Consider the following 21,569-nt stretch of genomic DNA (forward strand, 5'->3'; position numbering starts at 1 on the left):
CAAACAGAATTGCACAACAGCAAGGGAGGAAGTGTGTGTATGTCTCACCTGTTCCCAGAAACATGACTTCATATTGTCCATCCTCTGCTAAAACTCTGTCCACCACAATCTGAGTCAGTGTGTAGTCCACTCGGACGCGTGTGAACACGGGCCGGCCAGTCAGAGGGTACACAGAGCGATACATCAGCGGATGGAAACGAATGAAACTGATCACTTCATCTGGGAAGTCTTTGGTGGTCTTGATCCTTGGATCATATGTCTTGCTAGGACACTAAAGGGCAGGAAGAAAAAATATGTTGATCTTATGTAAAATGTTCACAATCACATTTGATTTCACTCCCTGAATGTGTTAAGTGACCTTTTTTCCTCCAACAAACTGACCATTGGTTTCTAACAATCTACTGGTGCATGTCTCCCTCTGGTGGACAAATGGAGAATGGCAGGAACCAAAGCACATCTGGCACATATGTTGTTACTTGCGCTCCCCCTTTCTGTAAATATATATAGCCCAATCACAGTGCTGACTCAGCTGTACACCTGAAGCTTATACTCCATTCTCTATACATCCATCCTCCCCCCTTGATTAACCCAAATGAAACAAGAATCTGATTAAGAGTGTCGAGCAACCTCATCAAAGCCAAGGTTACATCATAAGTTTGCAAATCCAGATGTAACTATGCATACCCTACAGCGTTTTGAACATTTCACCCTTGAATCCTCCCATTTAAATTGGGCAATGTTTATTATTTTGTAATTAGCAAGTAAGCTTTTTTCATGTAATTTGTGAAAAGAAAATCATCATTAGCTAGAGGCGACTAAATATGAGCTTTCTATTTGGCTCTGTGCCACTCTGCGTGGTGTCCTACGCACTGTTCCAGGACGGGGATAAGGTATCCTCCCCTCGTATTCTACCCATCGGTGGTCGGGCCCCTCTTTGTGGGCATACGGTCCGTTAAACACTGCCCTTATGTCTGCCATGCTGTACACACACACGGCTGAGCCACGGAAAATGGAGCTGAGAAGGAAGGGCAAACAAGAGATCAGGTTAAAGATGCATGGGTGAAAAAACTACAAGTGATGTTGACAACGGTGTGATGAATGGTGAGCATACCTGGAGGTGGTGAAGACTGCATACACTATGGGGTTTTTGGCATCTCTGGTAGGAAGCATGAAGATGTCCTCTACAAGAATAAAGGAAGCAACACGAAGGTCATTTGTTTTTTATTTTATCCACAGTACACAGAAAAGATTCCAGTGGTCGCACATGTTATTTATTTTTCATCACCTCCATTTTCATTATTATTTATATAGAGCAGCTCCTACAGTCTGCTACTGGCCACTGAGGATTTCTGCTGGCAAAATTGGATATTCGGTCCCTTGCTAAAGTGCTCAAGAACCCAATTTCTTGGCCTAGATTTTCACTTTTCATTTTCATCTTCACTTACGGAGCTCATCAAAGTGTGTGTCCACTCCATCTGGTCCAGGGATAGAACACACAAGTCTGGCTTTGAGGAACGTGGTCCATTTGTTGGTCAAACTCCTCAGCCCACCCACATCATTCTGAAATACAACCACAAACATTGTAACAAAACCATAGTCAGCATACTGTAGTGCAGCTGCCCAACCCAACCAAAGGATAACTGCAGTTAATAATACACACTTTGCACTAAACTTCTATGCCACTATAATGTATCTAATGGACTTAAACACAGAGACAACACACAGCATTGCAGCCTGGTTCCTATTTCCTGCACTAATTAGGAAAATAAACAGGTGAGCCACATGCCACTAGTATGGATCTGCTTATTTAACTTGCACAAAGAAGACTTTCTTGTTAGTATAATGACAGTCAGGAGTAATTGAAAACACAGAGGAAAGAGAAAGAGAAAATTACAAAGAGAGAAGAGTGGAAGAAATAAAAGAAGAGGGAAAATGGAAGTGCAGCATGTTGGAAGACAGTATAAAATCAAGTGAGGCTGCGCTGATTAATAATGCAAGTTTTATGTTAGCATATGAATCGCTGTTTTAAGCAGCGACCTTTGATTGAGCCATGGTAAGAGCCTTCAAGTGAGCTTCTTTGTTATACATAGGAAACGTCCCTATTAAACTTGGCTGGTGCACTAACTAAGTGGTACTGTGTAGGAAAGACTATTATATCTCAATACACACAAAAACACACTTGTGTTTAAGAGACCAAAAAAAAATGTAAGCACTTAATGAGGATGTTTCACAATGGTGATAATCTTCAAAGAGGATAGAAGTGAAGTGCCCTCAATCCTTTTACATGCAGAAACACACACACACACACACACACACACACTTAACAGAATGAAGGAGACAGAAAAATACAAAGAGCAAGAGAGATAGCTGAGAGAGAAAGAAAAAGAGAGGGCTATAATCCAGAGGAATCTCCTTCCAGTCTGCCTTACAGCTTACTCCCAAGTCATAAATACACCGAAAGCTTTTCTCTAAGAATGTAGCAATAGACCTCCAAATGCTAATAGCAAACCGCTGTGTGGGCTTGTCCCATTTGGAATGACTAATGGCACACTATATGGTATGTAAAAGGTCCCCAATCTATCCCGATTCTGTCCTCAGTCAGCTTTACAGTAGACGAACCAAGCTTTTAGCACTGCTGTTTTGACATGTTGTAAAACAGAACATAATAGACACTGGAATATGATAGGCTTCTCAAATGTATTGCAGCATCTAATAAATGAACAGAGAGAAAGTATTGCCAAAATGACTCAGTTTCAGTATGAATATGAAGTGTAGCAATGTGCTTGTAAAATGATGACATTTAGCTCTTGTATGTGGAGCTTGAATGAACTCACTGTAAGTTGCTTTGGACAAAAGCTCCAGCCAAATGAACGTAATATAACGATACAATATGTGCAAGATCTATCATAAATTTTAAATCTCTCTCTCTCTGTTCTTTGAAAACACTCCTGCTTTGTTGCGTGTTAATTGAGAAAACATGCAGTTCCTCTGGGGAAAGAAATTAATGACAATGACATGGAAGACATGGAAGACGTGAAGATCTTTCAACTAAATTGATCTTGATGACAAGAGCACAAAGGGGGTAAAACCATGATTTACTGCCCCTGACAGCAGCAACTCTTTCAGGGGACTACAAATAAAGAATGTATAAGGAAGGCCTCCTCCTGGGGGACATAAAAATATTCCTGTAGTGGCCAACACAGAGATCCTTATCTGATCCGAAGGCAGTAGGAGTTATGACTCCCCCACACCCTGTCAGAGGTCTTGCATCTTCTTCTCCTACTGTCTTTCTCTCCTAGTCCCACTCTGTCTCACCCACTCTCCCTCTCCCTATCTTTCAAGCATTGTTTCTTTCATTACCAGCAGGGTGTCAACAGGTACATCCTGATTTTATCCTGGTATCCTGGTTCTTTCATCTATCCACTTCTTTCCCCCCTACCTACCCACCTATCTGTCATATCCTCACCTTGCCTCCATGCCTCTATATACTTTCTACTGTCCGCACCACTCATGTGTAATATCTCACCTTGCACACACGAGCCACTCGGGACAGGATGCTCTTGTCGTTGCCTTCCCATGACACCTCACGGAAGAAAAAGTATATCTTATCATCATCCGGATTGTAGGTGTCCGCAATGGGATGAGCAGATATAAACCTGGCCTCTAAAAACACAGAGAGAAAAAAGGAGAGTAGGGAGAGTGTTAAAATAATAGCTTTGCCATGTGCCGCAGCCTTGAGGTGGCATTAACGCTGCACTTAGCACATGGTATATTTACAATATCGCCCTTTTGTTACCGAAAGGTCTGATTTATTATTGTTTCTATTTACTAAGCTTAAGCTTGTGCTGCTCATACATCTTCAACTTGTCAAGTACAGTGATTGCTAGAATATTTAGGTTACTTTAAAAGCAGTTTTGTTTACTTCTCTATGATTTTCAGTCTGTCAGGCTGTATCTGTTATGCAGCAGTGTGACATAGAGATAATCCTTTCATTACAACAACCAGGTTCAAACATCTAACCTCCTCATGTGTTTCTGAAAAGGGATATTTAAGTACTGTAAAAGTAGTAATACCACAATGCAGATACTAAAGTATCATGAAGTAATATTCCTGCTTTCAAAACCTTACTTATCAAGTACTGATATATTTTTTCTGGCCATTTGGAGGGAGGAGAACAAGTCCTGAACACCGTAACGCTGACATACTGTATCACATTATTAAGTTGATATACCGAATGTGTTAGCAAGCAGTTGTCTCTTGCACATCAAGCAGACATGAATCAATATTTGAATGCTTTTAAAGTCATGTTACTGGCCACCCAAAGCATGTAAGTCAAATATTAACTCTCCTTTTAGGTGTCAACCAACTTCTGAGGGAAATGTCTCACTCTTTAGCTGCTAGATGCTCCTTTATGTTCACCAGCTAGTCACTAACTTTGTCTATCTGTTGTTTGGTGCTGAGCAGGTAAAGTATGTAAAATTTTAATCTTAAACCTTAATAAGTTTCAACTGTCAAATAATAATGACTGAATAATAAATAAATCTCTGCCTCTGAAATAGAAGTATGACAGTACTATCTAAACATTTCCGGACTCATATTATGTGCATTGTTAAATTAAATGCCAAAACTTGTTTTTAATTCATGTTTTAATTCATGTACAAGATCATGTTAAAACAAAGGTGGCACCGAATACATAATGTGGGAAATAACAGTAGGGAAAAGGAGACTATCAACAGCATGTTGCCGTCAGTGTCCTGATTCAAGAGGGAACTAGTCCAAAGGCTTAAGTGTTGCAGCGACATTACATCAACATTAGCTCAACCCCTAGAAGCCGAGCCAACCACCCCCGAGTGATTCCCCGACGGGAACAGCTTAATGTATGACTGTTAACATGCTCAACAGAAGGTCATTGTTAGTCCTGCAGCGGTGGAAAGATGTTCCACAGGCTCATAGAGAGAGAGAGAGAGAGACGCCGCAAGACATGATGTGTTCTTTCTGCCTGTCCTGCGCCAACACATGCTGTATACACACACAATGTGTGAGAGAGAGAGACACACATAATTACTCCAAACATCTCTGCGCTTGTGAAATGTGGAGACCATGTGTAAGGATTTAGATCCTGGTGACAACTGTTGATACACGACAGCCCATCAGTGGCTGTAAAGCACTCGAGACTGGAGATGTATACAGAGAAAGAAGACTTCCTCCTCAGTGATGACTGTGCATGCCCGTGTGTGTAAGTGTGTGTGTGTGTGTGTGTGTGTGTGTGTGTGTGTGTGTGTGGCTGTATGCGGTTGTATGACTAACACTGTGAACTTCTGGCACACTGTAAATTCCCCAGAAGGTGTGGTCCCTGTTCAGCTATGGCATTCATATAAAAGTTCCACCTAAATGAATAAGTGGGCTGTTTCCTCCGCACTGGAATGCCAATAACCATCCCGAGGGCACAGAGAGGCTCTTTGTGTCAGTAGAGAGGCTGGAAGTTTGGAGAAATAGCAATAACAAGTTTTGAGTGCACTCAGCGTGTTAATGTGGATATGTGCAAGCATGTGTGTACCATTGATCCAGTAGTCTTCGGAGATGTCTGTGCGTATGTAGTGCTGGTCAGGTGGTGGGCCGAGGGAGCGTGTGAACGTCGTGTCTTTGCCCAAGAAGTCTGAAGCAGTGCCCGCATACAGGTACTGATCTGGACCGATTACAGATGCAGGTCAGTTAATTGTGACAATTAAATGTCCAGAAATGGACATGTAAAGTCAGATAGCTATAACAATAACTTTTTTGTTTTATGTTTTTATAATCTTTTTAATACATATACCATAAAAGCACATATCAGAAAATGGATATGACATTATTATCTAGCTTTTAGCATGCCACTGGCTTACTTCAGTGAAGTCATATATATAAAAAAACAGACACAGAGAGATTTCAAGGAACAAACGGAGAGAAAAGGCTCAAAAGCATGTTTTATGTACAATTCTCTTCCAAGTAACTTTGTTACTTCCAGAGAAATCTCTGCTTGAATCTTTCCTGACCAAAATAAGTTGGAGAAATGTGCTAAGAAAACAGATACATGGATACAAACTCAAACAACGTGGTGAAGGCTTGAAGAGAAACATAATTTATTCCTAGGGAAATGGTGCTGTGCAGCAATAAAATTCTGGTGCATGGGGGATAAGACAGAAAGAGAACTGCTACCGTGTGAAAGCTCATCTTACCTGTGAGGACTGAGGTAAATGGCTGCAAGGGATCAAAAGGACATTTCAATCTGCCTGACTCCACTGTACTAGACAGCAATTGGAATACACCATCCTGAGAAATGAAAGGGAGGAAAGGAAGATACTATTAGACTATTTTTTAAAAACATATAAACATAATAAATAATCAAATACATTTCATAAGTTTAAAGTCTAGTTCCTGAACTTTCACTCACAAGATTCACTCACTCATATTTACTTTACCTCTCTGTGGCCAGTGATTTCAATGAAAGCACAGCTGGGGTGGAAGGCTCCTGTCCCACAGGCGTAGACATGTGTTCGATTGTAATTGTGGAGGACCCTGACGAAGTTAGCACACTCCAACTGGGACAGAGGAAGAGCCAGGATGAAAAATAATGGACAGTGGGACTGGGCAGGCATATATTACATCAGATATTGGCTTACAGATAGACTTTGATTCTATATAATTTTCTGTCAAGAAGTGACTTTGTTTAGAGGCACTTACATTTGCATTTTTGCCCGCCAGTTTGCACATTTCAACTCGGTCTCGTGGAGCAGGCCAGTGAATCTAATGACAAATAAAAAATACATTTCACACAGCTATTTTAGAGTAGATTCTAAGAGTTTATGGATTACTGCAGGGGGTACCACTGAGTTAGATCTTGACTATCTAACCTGATATGAGCCTAATTGCAGTAAGTCGCTCTAGTGGTGCCTGTATGGCTAAAAAACATACAGGCACCACTAGAGGAAACTGGGTCTTTGCCATCAGGGCCCCTTAGCTCTGTAAGAGTTCAAGCAAGCCATGCCTTCATTGTTTAAAATCCCTTTTAAAGACACATTATTGTGCTTTTACCTCAATCATCCCATATTTCTCTCTTTTGCACTTCTGCACCATGTTTTGTATTCAGTTATTTTGAATTTCACATTTTACTTCCCTTTTGTCTATGTATTTTCCAGATGTATGTTCTCTGAAAGATGCTATATGTATTGAATTACTAATGAGCAATTTCTAATTCAAAAAAGATGCAACAACAACAAACAACTGATCTCAGTCATACAACAATCAACACCTCCAGGTGTTGGTACCAGACAGCAATGGACATACACCATCCAGTGTCCCTTTAATGCACCCCACTATGTTCGCACATGTGTTATAACAGGCTTATGTGCTTAGCGTGTTACCTCCCTTAAATCCTACCAAGGAGAGCTATCGCCAAACTTATTCAGGGGTCGATAGAGCCTGAATACGCATGCAAACACACCGCCACAAATATTAACACATCTCATGATTCCAAATCATTACATGCCGCTGAGGTATTCATACAGAAAACCAGTGTTACAACGTGATGTGTTGACTGAGTACAGTGTGGTGTGTGGCCTTTCTCAGGAGGGCTTAAATTGGTTTTGAAACCTAGAATATGAAATGATCAGTGGCCTAGTTTTACCACACCATATGGGGATATTTAGAGACTGTGGTTAAAAAAAAGTATTTGGCTGTGTTTTAGTGCCTGTAGGTCCCTTTCCAGGTATGCCTCTTAATAAACTGATAATCACAAAGTTTGTGTCTCTAGATCATATTCACTGTCAAGGACAGTCCCAAAAGGCCCACAGAGTTAGACTGTTGGTGCATATCTTCCAAGCATCAGTATCACTGACTTGAGAGGCAAATTTGAGAGCAGGACTAAGAGTTAAAACAACCAGATAAAGATCAAATAAACACACTGTCGTCCCACTTGCAGATCAACCTCAGCTGCATAAACACACACTCACATCCACAAACTTTAACATATGGCATCCCTCCAAATGCATTTGTGTGTTTGGGTATATGTGTGAGTGTGTGTCTGTCTCATTAATGGGTATATATTGTATGCATGTGGTGTGTGTGTGCATGTGACCTCTAACATGATAACCCTGACCCTAACCAGACAGACAGTTTCAGACTGCTGCTGACTGAAAAGTGAGCCATTCTCTAAAACAATACACAGTTGAGTGCATTCCAGCATAGCTACATAGTAATAAAATAGTAAAAAAAAATACCTTACATCACTCCACTTAATGGCAAGACAGGTACAAGTGTCAGGAGGAGAAGTTAAATAACTGTCTCTATAATAATGAGCTGTTCGCAGCAAAAAGCAGAGCATTAGGATGTCTCAAGTGACTACATGCGTGAGTTTGCATGTCTGGGGATTGGTGCTGTTGCTGTGTATGTAGCAGATACTCCATCTCCTGTTCAGACTTGAATTTCTTCCAGCACTTTTCACTTCTTTCAGAGGGTGTGGAGGGGGACTCTTAAAACTGCTGTAAACACCTCAGAGTCCACCTAAACAACCTCTCAACTATAGCAGATGGCCTGAATAGCCACAAACCCAAAAGCTGCTGTTTATTTGTTGCACTAAATTCATTCTTGGCCTCATTTTTCTGCCTTGAAATCAGAGTTTGGATCTTCTTTATTGCATGTCCCCTACACAGTGTACCTTTCTGGGACCTCTGGCCAGATTGTCAGGGTCAAGCAAGTAGATGTGATCCCTGGCTCCCAAAAGAAGACGACCTCTCTCCTCATCCAACAGCAGTGAGTGGGAGAGGAGGCCATCGGAAGGTCCCAAAAACAAAGATACGCTTCCAGCTTGCAACAGTTCTGGTCGAGAGAGAGAGACAGACATACAGACAAACAAAAGATTAATCCCCACAGTGTAGTATATACACATACTTATATTTAAAAATTCAAAATCTAGCACTGATTTACAGTAGGTTGCAAATAATATGTCAATAGGTTTAGAATGTCAATGCTTAACTCATTGAACTCTGCAGTTCATTCAAACCAAAATCCCAAAAACAGGCACTGGGTTTAGTCTTCTAGAGAAAAACCTGTCTTGGCTTGAATTGAAACTGTCTAATCCTCTGTGGTTCAACACCTTAGCTACACATGCTGATAGAAGAGAGATACAGTGGCACAGACTTCAATGACACACTATGTCAGTGGGTACATAGGCAGATATTTTTATCAGGGTGTTTTCATAGCTACTTTATTAACCATGACAATATCTCTCAGTTTAGCCAGCTGTTGAAAAGCAGATGAGGGATTTATTCATTATATAACTATTTGTCTCTCTAACATACTTTCCTGACCTGAACTCATTTACAGATGACTGAACATCAGCATAAATATTAGCTTTGGCTGTAACATAAGCCTGTCGTGGGCCTATATGAGATTACATCATGATGAGAGCAGGTGGAATGCCTGTTGCTCACCCATTAGATGATTATATTTTTTTCTGTTGACTTCAATAGATACAATAAATATACTGTATTCAAAAAGTTGAAATATGTTAGTAACAGTTAGTGTTTGGACCCCCAGCTTCCAGGGTTCATTATAAGGAGAGCTTTCCAGGAGCTGAATATTGACTACATTCTCAGCGCAGTGCTGTGTCCTTGATCTAAGGAAATCTCTTCTATCACCAGGCTCTTTTCAGTGCACCAGTATAGCAACATGCCTTGAATAAACACTGGCTCAATGCGGGGGGAGTCCTGTGGGAGTCACTCTGAAAGGATTGACATTGTGATTACCCTCTTGGTGTGAAGGATTGGAGAGGTTACCAACCTTCAATATTTGAACTTCTAGGACCCCTCCGCACCAAGCAATCCTGCTTAATACCTCCTCCTATACACAAGCTCACACACACACTCACACACTCACGCAGCACCCCCACATGCTCATATCTTTCACCCCTACACACACATCTTGCTCACAGCAGACTAACCCTCGCAGAGAGATTAGGCCTGCTAGCCCTTGGCTAACGCTAATCTGTTCTGTAAACACACAGCACTATGAGCCCATTGAAACAGCCTGCTTAGCTGATGCTGTTTAGCATAGAGCTCTACACCTTTCTCCAAAGAAGAGAGCCCTGAACACCCTCAACAGCTCTTGATTAGCTCTGCTGGAGGTCCGAGTCGCTTTCATCTACACATTTATTTGACCAAGCCATCACCAAGCTGGCTTGCAGCCAATAGAGTTAGGCCCTGCTTATAAACTAGACTTAAGCTTTATAATACTATAATGTCTGCTATTGTATAAATGTAGACCACCTAAGGATGAACAAGTCAATGCTCTATCAGCTGCAGGATTCCCTTGTGTCAGACGAATGAAGCTGAAATAAGAGTATGAAGAGGAAAAAATATATTGCCGTAATGATGCTGTATATAAATCTGCCATATGGAAGAAGAGTCACATTATTTAAGCATGAACAATATTCATTAGAAATAGACCACTGATGATAATGCTCTGCTTCAGGCTAGTTGAAATGGGGCCACTATGTTCATGTTGCATGATCACAGCATAGGTTTACCATTAATATGCAGTGTAAGATGTTCTGTCCATGGTTTCAGAATACACCTCACAGTGACCTCACAGCCAGCGCAAAATGTTGGGTCAAACAATAATGTTGATAAAAAGATTTAATTCACTGAATGTGTTTTGTTCTGTGTGTTATGGGATAGCAGGAAAAGCACATTCATTGCTACTAAGCATTGACCAACTGAATACATTGTGGTTAGTTAATGAGCAACTGTTTACCAAAAGATGGAAAAATACCTATAACACCTATAAAATACCATTTTAAATAATATAGGCCATGTGTGTAGCATGCTTTTGGTGTACAGTAACTTCCATTATCCTTTGATCACACATTAAGAACAAATGTATAACAACAATCTGAGTGAGATGCATATTAAAAATATTTACGTAATGACCAGATTATTTTACTTTCCATCTGGCAGAAGGCCACAATGTCTACATTCTGACTCTCGCAAAAACGTGAACTTATGCCTCAAGATATCCCAATCAGGAATGAACGCTGATGTGTTTTTGAGAGTAAAGTTCATGAGTTTGCAGTTGAAGGCAGTTGTTTTGGAGGTGTTCGTTCAATCAGGGATGATTTCACTTTGATCGTTTCATCCTTCACTCATTGAAGCTGCGCTCTCAAAGGAGGGTGATGTGACGTGCTGTTTGAAGAGTGATCACTGCTGGGTGGTGTTGCTTTTGAAGAGTGTGCACTGATGAGATGATGACAAGATGTGTGCATGATGTGTGCACTGGGTTGGAGGAGGTTTTGCTTTTGATGGATTCTTCTTTGCTTCAGTCATTCTGACTAAGAGAGCCAAACATGGACATTGTTCTTACTGTCCTCACTCTGAGGTCCAAAGGAAACCACGGCATTGTCAGATGGGCATTCTCTTGAATGAATAGACATACAGTTCAGTCAGCTGTGCTCATAGTCAACAATGAAAATTAAAGCCAAGATACACATTCTCATGAATTTCAAAAAATACAGTTGTCTCAGATATCCGGACTTAATAAAATGCAATCATATCGCTGTGGAACAAACATGAAATGAGGCAACTGCAGAGTTAAATACTAGCCTGACTGCTGAGTAAACACTATCCCTTGCAATCATTATTCCTGCAGCTACTTACATGTATTTATGTTGGACACTCAGGACATAAATGTGAATCTATTTCCAGCCATACTGGGTTTTGGAAGCCTTCAACCAGAAGAGAGCTTTTTGGAGGTTGAAGTCAGAGAGTGAATTTACTTTTAAGTCACAGTTAAGATTCAATTTTATGGAGCAAGACTGAAGTTCATTTATGTGGTTTCTTGTAGCGGATACATAGTATGAGGGATGGCAACTTTGAAGTAAAGTTTGCAGTGGAGTCTAGAATGGGTTTTAAGGGGAGCAATAATTTAGCTTTACCCCAGTGGCACAAAGCAAACAGACTCAGTTGACACAAAAGTAAACACATGGACATAGTGCACATTGCCGGGACCGGCTTATATACACACAACAGACTGAACGACAGTCTCCTATGGACCAGGAGCATCAACATGAAATGTTGGTTCTCTATGTGACATCTAAGACTGGTCTGCAATAATACTGTATTTTATTAAAAACTAATACATAAACCTGACTTCAGGTTAATGTAAAAAGGAATTACACAAGATAATGAGTAGATTAAGAGACAGAGAACATTCTCGCACCAGATCCAAAGTGACAAACAGAATTATGAAATGGATCGGGTGTGAGTCTTAAATCTCTCACTCTACAGTGATATTTCAAAGACCATTTACTTGCACAGTGCAATTGAGTGTGATAATCTCTCTTTTCACTTTTGCTCTTAGCTGTGTGCACAAAGTCACAAGAAAAGAGACAAATGGAGAAGAAATGTCACAGACATAAGGCTAGGCATGGCCTTAGAAAGTGCACATTATACGGCCAAACCACTAATAGTAGAAAATAAGGAAAAAGACAAAAAAAAATAATAATAATGAAGTCAGAAGTCACATGCCTCATGTAGCGCTATGATTCCAGCGAAGTGCACGGATGATGAAGGTTGTTGGCATGAGATAAAATATCCAACATGAGCTTACTCATTTACTTACCAAGACTTTATTTTACTGTCAGACTGCTCTGAACACATTTAAGTAGTAAAGTATCAAAATAAATGTAAACATGTAACAGAAATAAGATTGACAGACAAACCAATATTTCATTTCTTACCTCTGTGGCTGAGTTTAACCCTGGGGAGACTTTGTTTGATGCTTGCTCCAAAAGGGAGGATGGCCAACAACATCAGTCCCACTAATGAGACCCCTGGATGGGATAGTACCTTAATCCTCTTCCCTTTGCTGACATAATTACTGCCAGACATGCAGTTTAGAGCACCGGCTTCATTCAGACTCTGATCACCAGAGCTCTCTTTCTTCATAGTGTGTGGAGTAGTCTTGGTCCGTTTTCACTCTGTCCTTTTCTGCAACCCTGGAAGGAGACCAATGTAAAGAGTCAAGCTAGGGAGGAGCAATCATAAGAGTGTGTGTATGAGAGTGCGTGCACTCTAAATTCTAACTTTACGCAGGATATGTACACACGTTTCTTTTGTGACTCCTCGGCTTTTTTTACCATGGAGCCCTACAGGCATGTCCCCTCTCTTTACCCATCCTACATCAGCTGTTGCCTGTCACTGGCTTTCCTTTTGTGTCGCTTTTAAATCTGTTTGCTCAAAACAAAGGTCAGGCTAACAAAACAGTCACATTCTACTATCTTTCAGTGGGGCCATGCCTCTTTCAGTTTCTCACCCTCCTCCATCTTCTTTTCACTTGGATAACTCATTTAATTCTTTACCTAAATGATACTTGCCAATAGCTTTAGCACTGGCTGATGACCCTGTCAGCTCCTTCTTTATGTTGTGTAAAAAAAATGGGCCATATCCTGTCTGGAACTTCAGAGTGCATTAAATAGCCCTTTTCACACTCAGTGAAAAGTGAGCTGTAAGAGTGAGCAGTCATGGGAACGCTCATTGGCTTTTCTATAACTAAAAAGCAAGGAGAACTTGAGTGATGTGCACTAATTGAACATGGGACAAAGTGATGTATATAACTGAGGCAGAAACTTAACATTTTTGTGGTTACATTTAGAGGAGAACCTCAACCTTTAAAAATAGAAAACAGAGAAAATAGGAATTAGCAGTAGTGATGCATTTCTAGTTGGGCATCAACTTGAACCATGTTTGTGAGTATATTACTTCACCAAACTTACTACCACATATCTGTTTTCCAAACCTGAATTCCTGCTCATTCCACAGCCATCTAGCTACTAATTAACCAGACAATCAATGACGAAATTAATGAATGCATCAAAAGAATGCCCATCCTCCCCTTCAGACTTTATTGCTACATCTCCCTCATTACTTTCTTTCCACCCCCATCTCAAATAACACACATCAACTGTCTAATGACAACACAGACCATGTCAACCTACAGTACCAGTCAAAAGTATGGACACGCTTTCTCATTCAAGGAAATTGCAAAGGTGTGTCCAAACTTTTGATTTGTACTGTAAATGAACCGATCTGTTCACACACTCGCATATCTCAAATACTATACTGAGACCAAACATGTCTCTTCCAGTTGGAGGAAGGACACGATCACCATTTGGTTCAAATATTGTCTGTGCTGTGCCTTGACAAGTATATAAGTTGACATTCTGAGTCTGAACACACACAGATTTGCATTACATTAAAAAATTTGGAATGGCATGTTGGCAGATGGATACAAGCTCTAACAGTACAAGTCATTTCACTTCATTTATTTTCCCTGTCCAGTTTTGTCATCCGGTGTCTGAGTTCATTACAGAGAATCAGGACAGAGTGGCACCAATCCAAGCACCCTGCAGCTTTAAACTGGAGAGGATTAGACGCTGATAAACAGACTCCTGTTTATTTAAGATGACAAATTGAGGCACCTTCACACCTTCAGGGTTAGAAATACAGAAATAGAGCTGTGTGTGATGGATGGGCAATCAACAAAGAGAGTGAGAAAGTGTGTGAGAGAGAGAGAGAGAGAGAGAGAGAGAGGGACTCAGAAGGTTTAAATCTGCGGAGTCTTAGCACGCTTTTGTGAGTGACAGTGATAGCGTTGGTGGTGCTCATCCACCCCACAGTATCTTCAGGGGAGCAGTGACACGATTTCACCTGTGTGAGCAGTGTTCAAGTAATGTATCTCTCTTCTCCACTTGAGTGCCCACATCTATCAGCGGTACAGGCCTGTGCAGCACCTCTATAGAAGAATGGCCCCCCCAAACAAAGGAGAAAGCTCAAGTGTTAGAAGAGGAGCATTAACATCTCTCCATTTGTTGAGAAAAGGATGACAACAGGGGTTTGACATGCAATTTAGCAGGGAAAGACAGTATACACCGCCAGTCAGTCAATACGTAGGAAAGAGTGAATAAGATGAAAAGAGAGATAGGCAAAAAGAGTGAGAGAGATGAGAGGAAGAGGTGAAACAGACAGCTTGTGCCATGTGGGTTAAACTAACATCCCTGTTTCCTGCCAGCTAGAGCATGGAGTCCCTGTTGTCTTTGGCAGCATGGTCGACACAGTGCAGGGGATGATGGGAAACAATCCTGATGGCAATGATGACAGATTTAAAGCTAGCAGCCGTTATGGTGCTGCTGGCTTCTGATCTCAGCCTAACATATATATGTGACATTTTATAGATGTCACCTCCTCAAATTTACTGGCTTTTCCTGTTTGGCCTCAACATCAAACAAATGCTACACAACAAGTAGCGGCATCTATGATTTAATAATGATCCAAAACCTAGAAATCAGGATGTTGTATCAGAAATAATAGTGGCTGAACTTTTAAAAGAAATAGTCCCAGTTGAAGTCGTCAGTGGTTGCAGATGGTGAAGAAGTGCTCTGGCCAAAGGCATTCTCACACTGAGACCACCCCTAATGAGGCATTTAGCAACACCCAGGTGCCCTGTAGAGTATGCTATTATCAAGTCCCTCCATCTCCACAGGACAGAGTGCATTAGCTGAGCTATTTGTCTTTATTCCCTGACCACAAGCATTGACCTGGCATAACAACATAGTTAATTGTTTCTAGCTCTCAAGACATTAGTTGTTTTTGTTGGCAACAGTCAATCATCTTTTTTTTTTTTTTAACCTTGCATTAAAGCAAGCATGTCAGTCTGTGTGAGTTCATGTCTCGTAAGGAAAATACAGGACTAATACCAGGCCACACAATTTGTGTTTTCACTAAATACAAACTACAAAGCGTATGCAAGAAGCCTTACTTATAGGCGGCAATTTATTATTTAAATAGCTACCTATAACTCCAGTTATAGGCAGCAGTAAAGAAGGAAACACAACACTGTTCCACCACTCATACCACTCGTACTCTTTATGTCTTGGCACTGTAAAATACAGTATATTTCAGAGGAAGGAGACTTTGTTTCACTTTCCAAAACAAACTTAAAAAAATACTTTAGAAACAATTTACAATAGCAATGTCAGCTCTGTGTCCAAAGGCTACTAATAAAAAATGAGTAATATTAATCTGAAGGGTCCAACATCTGTGTCTTCTAACTCCTGTCTAAACCATTTTTGTATAACAATGTTAACACAACACACACTTATTGCAGATCTCACTGTGTTTAACCGTATGCTGAGAATTAACTGTTGCCAGAGAGCAAGTAAATATGAAACGTGATCTTTGTGGCGATGGCAAAATGTAAGATTATTCTGGACTGAAATTAAAAACCTCAACCCTCATACTATTATACTAGAGCTTTTTGGCAACTTTTATAGTATCACTTTCTCATTTTTTCTGCAATCTGTTTATTCAAGTAATAAAGTAAACATCAAGGCAGCAAGCTGTGATTCATTTTAGATTTTAACCAAAAACATTACCCCACCTTATCAGAGTGAACACCGTATCTATCAGCACAGCATGTATATCTCTTGGGAAATTACATATCACTCCAAAAAATGAATGCAAAAATAAATTGCCAAAATATCCCTTTACACACAGAATTTAATCATCCAAACAGGGTGATCGAGACAGAGATGAGCTTTGAAGTTGAAAATGCAGCATTAAATTAGCCCTAAATAATGAATGAATGCATGGTACAAAACATGTTAGGTAAGGAAATCTAATACCTCTCCATGGACCAGAATGGGTATCATTTGATCTCCTGCCATTAGGAAAGTCTGTATTTCTTGCAGCCGTTTACCTTCTAATAAAACCTATAAATCTTAAATCCACAGGCTGTCCGATCACAGAGCAGCCCTCTGTCTCACGCAGCTTAACACCACTGCCCTAATAAAAGAGTTTATGTGAGGATCTCTCAAAACAAATCAGTCAGACACTGTTTTGCATCACGTAAACACATTCACAACATCACATTAAATATAGACCAGGCATCACATGACAATCACACTGAAACATCTATCTATGAAATCAATGAATGGTAATGCCCGGACGAGAGGACATTCCTGTGGAATTCCTTCCGTTTTGGAAGCGAGGAGACTGTCTGTGGGGAAAACCAAAGGAGATGGATAAAATTCCAACCCCGAGGTCCTGTCTGTCCACAAGTTGTGCCTCCCTCTGCTGTTATCTGAAAACACTGGTAAGAGAATCCTCCAGGCAACTGCTGGTATGGTAACCAAATACACCAAAGCTGTCTCTGTTAAAGACTCCCTTTATGTTTAATGTTGTGGTTTATTCCTCCAATCTTTGTCTACAGACTCCACCATATGCAAGAGTGCCAGCTCAGGTCTGCTGTCACAGCAAGGTTGAATGGAAAGGTGGGGGAATAGGGGCGTGAAGTGTTACTGGATCTGTGGTTTAGCTCTTTTCAATAGAGAAGATGGAAATGGAAAAACACAAGATGGAAACAAAGTCAAGTTCAAAACAGAGAATCAACCATGTAACAGAGACAATGACGTACATATAGATAAACATATCAATAGGTTTGTTGATAAGGGACAACAAAACAAGTAACTCTACACATACTGAACAGGGCATGACCCAGTGTTTGCATGTATGAACATATGTGTATGTGTAACCTAATACCATCCTGAGGTAAGCAGATGGGAGCAATAGGACATAAAAACAGTGACTGACACTCCTAAGTGCTCTCACTTGTCTCCTGATAGCCTAAGGATACAAGGGTACACCCATGTATGCTATGCAACAACTCCTCTCAAGAGCATTGCAGTCGTCCACAAATATGGGAAGCAACCCTATTGTTCTTTCTCAGACCTAGAAAGGCGCGTGTTGATTGGTTATCTCCACACCAGCTCCAGTACAGTACAATACAGACAGAGGAAATCCAGAGGCCACTGGGACTTGCAGACAGACAGTCCAGAAAACTGTCTGCAAGTCATTGACACCTAGCTGTTGTAGACTTTCTAAATATACTAACATCACTGCAGTAAAGGTGCCCTCGCTGGTTTGTCTGTCTGCACTGAATGAATCTGGACACATGACCATATAAGGTTAGGCTTAGTGTGCAGCATAGCTATGAGTATGTTTTAATAACACTTTCCGACCCAAAACCTGTTGAGTTTTAAGAAAGCACTCTTTCAGTTTTTAGCTTTCATCACAGTCCAGGAAAAAGCCTCAACATGAACTGCATGACGCTGTCACAGAGCGCAGGAATGGTGCTGTAGGCCATTCAAAACAGAGACCAATATTGATGCTGTGATTTTGAGGTAATGTTGGATTAGTGCAGACACAAGACGCAGAAAAGGAGTGAATTAAAGCACACAGGAAGCTATAGGTTAGCACAGCATGGGTGTGAACTGAGTGATATAGTGAACCCTAAAAACCTACAAGCAGTTTCACATAATAACATACTATCAAATCCACTTTCACTACCATACCAGAGCTCTCACAGGAATGAGATTAGGGTAGAATTTCAGCAACAAAGCATGAAGTCACTTTTCAACAGTTCCTTTAAATCTTCAAATCTCACAGGCGTCCATCTCTAGGCTGTGATTTCAGTAGCAGTCCGTAGCCTGCTCCATCCCCAGTTGAGTAAGCCTGTGTATACAGGAGTCTGGACTGAATATGCCTGGTGGACAACACCTCAGTGACGGAATTATTGGCCAGTGTTTAAGGAAGAAAATCATTCAAGTTTTTCTGAGTCGTCATTCTGTGGCCCAAAGCAGAAATCATTTATTTACCTCAGTCATGCTGATCGAAAAAACCCTGAAACACTGCCAGAGAAATCAATATCCGCACAACTACAGTCTCTCCCTCTCTCTGCCTTCCTTCAACAGTTTCTTCTTCTCTCTCACAACACCCCCTCAACCCTAAGCTCCTTGTAGGGACTTGGATAAACCTTTAGAAGTGCAGTAAGTGGAGAGTGGTTCCTTGAGAGTTTTAGATATACAGGCATGACTAAATAACTGCACTATTAAACCAACATGACTCAGTGTCCTTCCTTTGTGCTACACAGTAAGCCACACAAATATACACAAACAGTGAGCTCCATAAGTAAAACAAGTATGTTCACTGCAACATGTTTAATGTACGGTGGATCCACAATGTTATTATTTTTGGATGAGAAATAAGGACATGGCTGTTCAACTGCACCAAGTTACCTTGGGGTATTTGCAGCCCCTACATCCACCCCAATCCCCAAAACCGTGTAAACACTTGTCAAGCAAATTTGGTACCCTAAAATACTGCCATTCAACCAAGTCCTCATGTAACTATGTGAACCATCTGTCCCTCTGTAGCCCTATATAACTCTCAGTGGTGTGAAATAAAACACTGGTGCATTTTGTTGCATTGATTTGAGGTTGCAAAGTGAATCAAATGAAACACTTGAACAGATAAAATACATTAATTTCACATTAATGTGCTTCTATTCATTGATGTATGTATAGCATGTATCACAGAGTATGGAAGATTACATGCCCCTTAAAAAGTTTGTTGTAACCACTCATAAAACAAAGTTCTTTCTCTAAATTCATGAAAGAAAAATCTTATTTCTTAAAATGTATTTGAAAAAATAAACATTTTGTAAACACACAGTTGAATCCCTGGTTTTGAATGTCTATATTCAGACTTCTGTTCTGCAGAACTTAAAGTTAAAGAAGTTGTTGGAAATAATAACAATATCAAAATATAGAATTATCAGTGCCAGTAAATTTAGAAAAGGGTCTGAAGTCTATTGTGTCAAAAACATTACATGAGTTACATGAAGTTAAACGACATCCTAGATGTCTTCCTCAATATGCCATCGACCCAATTTTATAAAACTCTTGCCATTTGGATTATAACAAATTACATGGCTGAATTACTCTAATGCAAGCAGATCATGAAAGCATTAGTTGAGTTAACGCCACAAAAAACGCGTATTAATATAAACTCCACAGCTTTGTACCTGTCACAAAGTTTTGAATTAACTGCGCATGACTTACATTATATCGTTATAATAATTTCATGTTTCATCTTACCTGCGCTCTCAACTTTGTCTTCTCTCATTTGCAACACATGCCCACGCTGTGGACAGAAGCGTCACTCCTCTTAATTGCCGGGCGCACAAAGAAAAATAACCAAAAGTATGACACTTGCGCAACCTCTGCCCGAGTGAAAGAAATGTGGATGGATAAACTGAATACTTCCCCCAGATATTTCCACTCCCCTTAATTGTTGTTAAACGCACGCTAGTGCTCTTGAACTCTTGGTGCACTCTGTGTGTGTGTTGGATGGCAGTTCGCCCCACGAAAGACAGACGGCAAACTCCCAATTATGCTGCTGCAGCTGCTGCTGGAGGGGAGGGGCCCTCAGCATCTACGCTGCTGCCAGCCATGGCTCTGAGCTGGGACTCTTCTTTCCACACATCCTCAGTTTTAGCCAACTTCTACGCAGGTCATATTGTATTTCTGGCAACTTATAGTATTTTATTTGATAGCGCATACAAGGCAGATTAACATTAATAAAGAGCTCTTACAAAAATCAATCTGCACTTGTAAATGTTAAAAAATGTTTGTAGATGGATTTTGGTCTATTGGAGGAGACTTACTGTTGAACTGAATAGCTTTATATAGATATAAAGACTTTCCACAAGAGATTTTCCACAACTTGGCGACCCAAAAGTTGCACTTATAAATGACTAATGGATTTATCAACCATAAATAAATCCCTAAATTACTTATAAACTCCTTATAAAGGGTAACTATGATAGAACAGATATTGTGAGATACAATGAGCTTACTGGATTGTTTTGAGTACCATAGTTATAGAATAACTATGATAATATTAGAAAATGATAGGGTGGAGAATTATTTCATGATTCTCTAATATTTTCCAGTAAATGGGAGTGACCTAAAATGGGTTGATCATGAAAATGTGTGTCATGCCACTGGAATAATGTGGGTAATGTGGATGTGAAATGGAATACTGTAATTGCTAGTTCTTTTGGTATGTGGACATATATGTCCAGTCAGACCCCACTCTGATCATCTTTCTGGACTCGGCGTGTGCTTCTCTGGGTTTCCCTCAGGCGCTGCTGACACGAGAGGACAAACAGCTGTATTGTATTTGGACTTAGAGAGCAGAGTCTACAATGTGGGATGCCTTGGCCGCGTGTCTTCTAGACGGGAGCGTGCATTCTCAATCCCCTGCCTTTGAAGTAAACATGGATCTCTTTGGCACTCGTGTACATGCAAACACAGACATGAGTCAGTCCATATCAACACAAATTTTTTTTGTCTTTTGGCTGAAGCTGTAGAAGGGTCAGACTCAAGTATACACAAAGGTTATGCTCAGTGAGAGCTGTAACTTTGGGCCCAGAAAAGAGAGTTGCAATGTCTCCCACTCATAAACTGAGATGGAATATGCTTGTTATTGGACATTAGTGGTAATTAATCTATTGCTGCTCCAGCTCTGGGTGTGTATCTTCAGCAAATGTGACAGGGTCCCAGTTACCTAAGAGGATTAGGTGATAGGTTAACAGGTTAAAACAGTGTCCTCCCTCCCTGTTGGGAGGGTACTGTGTCA

The 21,569-nt window shown here is 40.5% G+C and overlaps 1 protein-coding gene across 1 annotated transcript in view; it reads right to left on the minus strand.

Annotated features, from left to right (window-relative positions):
• Nucleotides 1-20,348, minus strand: part of sema3d (sema domain, immunoglobulin domain (Ig), short basic domain, secreted, (semaphorin) 3D) — a 31,601-nt gene extending 11,253 nt beyond the window's left edge. Inside the window, exons 1-12 of the mRNA XM_044355817.1 lie at nt 20,024-20,348; nt 12,770-13,027; nt 8,693-8,853; nt 6,721-6,783; nt 6,459-6,578; nt 6,216-6,309; nt 5,558-5,686; nt 3,527-3,663; nt 1,446-1,560; nt 1,112-1,181; nt 871-1,015; nt 49-271 (exon numbers count right to left, since the gene is read on the minus strand). Of these exons, the coding sequence (XP_044211752.1) occupies nt 49-271; nt 871-1,015; nt 1,112-1,181; nt 1,446-1,560; nt 3,527-3,663; nt 5,558-5,686; nt 6,216-6,309; nt 6,459-6,578; nt 6,721-6,783; nt 8,693-8,853; nt 12,770-12,977 (1,465 nt within the window). The 5' untranslated portion in view covers nt 12,978-13,027; nt 20,024-20,348. The remainder of the gene's footprint in view (nt 1-48; nt 272-870; nt 1,016-1,111; nt 1,182-1,445; nt 1,561-3,526; nt 3,664-5,557; nt 5,687-6,215; nt 6,310-6,458; nt 6,579-6,720; nt 6,784-8,692; nt 8,854-12,769; nt 13,028-20,023) is intronic.
• Nucleotides 20,349-21,569: the final 1,221 nt, after the last annotated feature.

The sequence above is a fragment of the Thunnus albacares genome, chromosome 7 (genome assembly GCF_914725855.1).
Source record: "Thunnus albacares chromosome 7, fThuAlb1.1, whole genome shotgun sequence".
NCBI classification, from domain to species: Eukaryota; Metazoa; Chordata; class Actinopteri; order Scombriformes; family Scombridae; genus Thunnus; species Thunnus albacares.